Source organism: Pygoscelis adeliae, unplaced genomic scaffold (assembly GCF_000699105.1).
Source record: "Pygoscelis adeliae isolate BGI_AS28 unplaced genomic scaffold, ASM69910v1 Scaffold218, whole genome shotgun sequence".
Taxonomy (NCBI): Eukaryota; Metazoa; Chordata; class Aves; order Sphenisciformes; family Spheniscidae; genus Pygoscelis; species Pygoscelis adeliae.
This window is the reverse complement of record NW_008825433.1, coordinates 24127-29267: the sequence shown is the minus strand read 5'-3', so window position 1 is coordinate 29267 and position 5141 is coordinate 24127. Positions and strand designations below refer to the sequence as shown.

Genomic DNA, 5141 nt, shown 5'->3' with positions numbered 1-5141 from the left:
GTCCTCGTAGTGGGATCAGGAATGTCTTCTCCATAACAAAGCTCCTCCACAGTGCTTGTGGCATAGTAATGCTCATTTGGGGAATCAATATTGCAATTGGTACTGCCCCTCACTACTTTGGTTTGAACATCAGTGTGCCCATGTGCCTCCACAGCATCCTTTGCTCGGCCCTCTGCAGCATTACAGCAAGGTCTTAAAATGAAAATGCTGTCTGTGGGCACGAGTTCCTCATTTTACCTACAAGGGAGAAGGAAGGCAGAGAGACATTCCCGAGGCGGCAGTGAATCTGGATGAGATTTCTAGCTTCGCACCTTGTGTGCAGTCCTGAAGGACCAGAAAAATGTGGGTATCTGCAGTATTTCTTGTTCCCATTAGCTGCTGATCTTATTTTGTTGCAGTTGTTTTCCATTTTTTTATCTTTATTGACCTTTTTTGTATTTTGTGTTTTGTTAAAGTTTTTTTCCTACAGCAGAGAAATTGCAAATACAATGTTATCATGAGTAATGTGCTGACTTTGTTTTCTTATTTACCTTAGGACATTTATTTACCCCTTCTTCACTAGAGGCAGACCTTTCCCACTGCAATTGCTTTTCTTTGGCATGTTATTCTGTATCTATAATGGCTTCCTCCAGGGGTATTACCTGATTTACTGTGCTGAATATCCAAACGATTGGTGCACCGACATCAGATTTACATCAGGTAATTACAGCTGCAGGATTCCCAAGATCTAATCTCCAAGCAATTTGTAAGCATTTTGAATTATGTCCTAATCTTCACTGAACATGTAAGTCAAATCAGTTGTGATGGAAATCAACATAAAACCTGCCTGCTGGCCCAGATAAAACAAATAAATATGCAGCGACATTTTCTTTTTTCTGCTAGGCAGCCACCTTTGAAGGCGTACGATGTTATGTGTTAGTCTCAAATCACCAGCCTTGTTTTACTGACACCAGTCCAGAGCCTCCTGCTGCTACAGGCTGTGGAGGTGCAATCTCAGGCCTCAGCTGAATGGGGATGTGCCCTTACTCAGCCAGAAGTGTCTACCCAGCAGTGGCCATGTGCAAGCGCAAACTGTGTCTTTCTCTTCCCCACCAGGGAGCTTTGCGCTTGATGCAGCTATTCCAACTGAGAGAGAAAAGAAGGGCAAAACCCCAGCATAATGAGGCTTTAGAGACAAAGGGCTCTTTTTTCTTGTCTAAGGCACATGGGAAGATTAGAGATCACGCACAGTCTGGTTGTATGTTAATATGGTTCCTTTATATTCCGTAACTTAATAGCCTAGCTGAATTTCACCCTGTAAAATCCCTGAGAGAATAACTGAGCAAGAGCAGCTAGGTGGCATTACACATATGGTGCTGCACAGAAGATGTTTTTTAAATGCACACATAGAAATGAAGATTAACATGGAGGTCTGAGGAAATGTTTTGGATATGACAAGTACAAAATAACCAAGGTACTTTCTGTACCCTGTTTCAGATTGTGGGTGCAAGTTCAGTCTTTTCAGACAGTGTCACATATTAAAAATCCTGGACATTGTTTAGTAAGAGTTCCCATACCCAACAAAGAAAACACCACATCACATAATTTGCATGATAAATAAAATATATATTTAATGAAAAAAAAAAGAAATCAGCATTAGCAGTACTTGAAATATTAAATAAAAAACAAACAATATATTCTTGCTCTACAGACTCTTATCAACTTTCTGTTGCTACTGGAAGTGTTGAGGTTTTATGAGCACCTAGTCTTTTTTCTATACTTTGTAGCACACACCACCTCTATTTCTTTCCTTGCTTCCCAATCATTGTCAGAGGTGGTTTTCTCAGTGTCTAATGTGCCATGGACTGTAGGGCATGTCACCTGCAGAGTTTCTCAATCAAATGCCTCTAGTTTTTCAGCTAAATGGAGTATGGTCAATGAATCATTCTGGCCAGAAGCTGTCAGCATCCTTCAGCGAGTAACTGCTCCGTGTGCATGCCCATAGCTCTGTCCAAGCAGCCTCGCTGGCAGTGGACTGAGCTGCACTGAGACGTAGGTTCCCTTCCCGGCTTCAGTGATGCGCTGGATAGGTTTGTGTTCTCTCCGCTCCTCTTTCCTCAGCTGTAAAATGAGAGTAATGGTACTTGCCTACAGCTCAGTGGTTACTCTGCAGTAACGTCCACAGCTGCGGCTGGCTGCCATCAGCCAGCAGTGGCAGCTGGGTATTTTGTGCCCCCCCTTGATGTTCAATAAATGGTGACTATGGCAAGCTGGGAAGTTCAGCTTTTTCTCACACCAGCTGAAAGTGCTCTGGTCGCACTAACAAACCAGTGTGCTCAGGATGGTCGTTGTTCTGTCCAGAGTTGCCCTCCACACTGAAGCTATCCCATGCAGGTGATCCCAGAGGACTGTGATCCCACAACAGACACATAGATATAAGGTTATTCGTCACCAGTCACCTATGCTTCTCCTGTTCAGTAGCCTTCTCAGTAGCAGCACATCTTTTGACTTGAAAAAGAATCCACCCACCTCACATCAGGTCTCCTATCTGCCTGCTCCAAAGATAAACCTCACATATGTGCTTGAGTAGGGATAACTAGGCAGAGCTGTCTTTCTAATCCATTTCGTGTTTGTTTCTTAGGCCTCCTCTTATTTCTGCTGGGAATGGGAATCAACATTCACAGTGATCTGCTGCTGCGCCAGCTGAGGAAACCCGGGGAAGTCACTTACAAGATTCCTCAAGGTATATTCTTATCCCCCATCTCCTTGGAGAAAGTAGGGCAGCAGGATAGATAATGTTTTCTGACTGAATTCACAGCAAAGCGACAATAAAAGCAGAGATGCCAGTATCACACAGGTACTCGGTTCAGGTGCCCCTCTGAGCTGCAGGGACCAGCGTGAGCTGGCTGCAGACAGTCCACGAGAAGCAACAAGAGTATCTGGAAAGCATGAGCTGTGAGGAGAGGTTTTAGGAAATGGGCTGGGTAATTTACAGAAGATTGAAGTGGGACATAGGAAGAGGATTTTAGCCTTGTAAAAGGCAGCTGCAAAGAAGGAAATAGTCTTCTCCATGCCCAGGAAGAAGTAGTAATGGACTTCTTACATGGCAAAAAGGAGATTCAAAGTGTAAACTTTAGGGGAAAAAAATAACACCAAGGATGCAAGGTGCAGAATTTCCTTTCCGTCTCCTTCAAGCTGGGGCTTGGTGAGGAAGGGTGACCGTGGGCCAGAGTGGCGAGCCAGGAAATGTCTAGCTCTGTGGAGCAATATGGATGGGGATCCAGGAGTTTCCTGGTTTTGGTATTGACGCCTTCTGCTGCCTTGTTACGGATGGTAATATCTCTCCCCCCGAGTTTCTCACCTCCAACACTTACCTGCCTCTTGTAGATGTGAATAGCTAAGATGCAAAACTGAGATCCAGATTTTGCATTCCCCAAAGGTAGTGGAGTTGCAAAATATTTTTTAGGGCCTGAAGAGAATTGACTAATGTTAATAATTTTAATTTAAATCTAATAATGGGCTTTCTTAAGTCCTTTTCCAAATGAAAATAAATGATTGTGAAAGTGCTGGAAGCCTCTGGGTTAGAATCACCTTTGATTCTTGTACAGGAGTCTTGTACAAGATCCTCCTTTGGCATGGCTCCACGGGCTTCAGGGCAATGGGTTTAGGTTGCTGTTATGGGCTCTGAATAAGAAAGGTAGCGTATTCTGCTGCTGACTTTATGGGAAAGAACTTTCCATGTGCATGAGATGACTATAAAAATAACATATTCTGTCTGTCGATGCAGGGGGACTGTTCACCTACGTTTCTGGAGCCAACTACTTTGGAGAAATTGTGGAATGGTTTGGTTTTGCCATAGCAACCTGGTCCCTACCAGCCTTTGCCTTTGCCTTTTTTACTCTTTGCTGCATCGGGCCACGTGCTTATCACCATCACAGGTATCAAACTGTTTCTTGCCGTATGCTGCTGCTTGCCCTTGGAGTCCAGTTTGCAAAATGCCAGGGAGGGGCAGAGGAGCAGGGCCAGGATTCAAGATAAAAGTGAAATTTAATACTATGTACAAGAAATGTGTCGGCTTATTTGGGACTGGGTGAAAGTAAGGCAGTCAGCTGGGGCCCCTGTTGAGTCAAGTGGGCCTGATAGTCATTTAATCCAACATGAGTTACATCACTGCTTCCGCCATGTTAAAGCCTCTTTTTACTGAGCCTTGTAAATGTCAACCTTTCCTAAGGGATCCCTTGCAACCTCTGCAGTCCTTTCAAGTAGATATGGTCCCCTGCTCTGAATTCCTAAAGTTTCTACTTTAGGTCTCTTAGAACCTTAACAGTATTATCAGCTTTCACTTAATTAAATAACCCGGTGTAAATAGTTTTGGAATGCTCTTTTGCAGAGTAACACACAGAGGTTACAAAGCAAGGCAGTTTGGAGGAGTTTTACAGTTCCTCAACTGAGCTGTATTGAAACTGTACAGTTTCCTTGTATGTATGCAGGTTCACTCTCTTGCTTGTTTTCTTTCAGGTACTATCTCAAGACATTTACGGACTATCCAAAATCAAGGAAAGCCTTGATTCCTTTTGTTTTTTAATGATTGAAATATGGACTGTGTTCTGTTTTTATAGGCCTTTTTTCAATTCCTAGTTTTAATGTTAGGTCTGCCTATAATTAATTGTACAAATGATAACCTGTGGTTGTAACAGACAAGAAGGCAATTTGGAACTGAAGTTCTTGTTTTTAATTACAGGGGAAATTGCAGATAGTTGTGGGCAAAGGGACTCCCCAAACAACATGTTTGCTTGTCAGTGGAGTTCTACCTATGGAAAATGGGTATATAACTGCACTGACATCAGAGAAAAAGCTTTGGCTAAAAACTGATGCAGAAAAGTAGAAAGTAAGCCCGTGACTTCAGAGAAAATCTTCAGCAGCCACTCCAATTTATAGCACTTCTGCAGCTGCTTCTTCCATGCTGTAGTACATGTGCCCTCGCTCAGCCGGCACTGCGCTAGGTGTTGCCACACTTTAAACCGGACTAGGGGTCTCCCTTGCCAGGAAAATAACTCAGCCCATTATTTTTTGTTTAAAAGCCAGCTTAGCTCCCAGAACCATAATGCAACAAGAGTATACTTGTGCTGGCACAAGGCTGGGAGCAGTGTGCCATGGCACAG

General features: G+C 43.4%; 1 protein-coding gene across 1 annotated transcript; it reads left to right on the top strand.

The window, feature by feature from the left end:
* The first annotated feature begins 503 nt into the window (after nucleotides 1-503).
* On the top strand, nucleotides 504-4564 carry SRD5A2 (steroid-5-alpha-reductase, alpha polypeptide 2 (3-oxo-5 alpha-steroid delta 4-dehydrogenase alpha 2)). The gene is given in 4 exon segments (XM_009331027.1): nucleotides 504-699; nucleotides 2621-2722; nucleotides 3767-3917; nucleotides 4498-4564. Coding segments are annotated over 4 exon segments (516 nt in total).
* The last annotated feature ends 577 nt before the right edge of the window (nucleotides 4565-5141 follow it).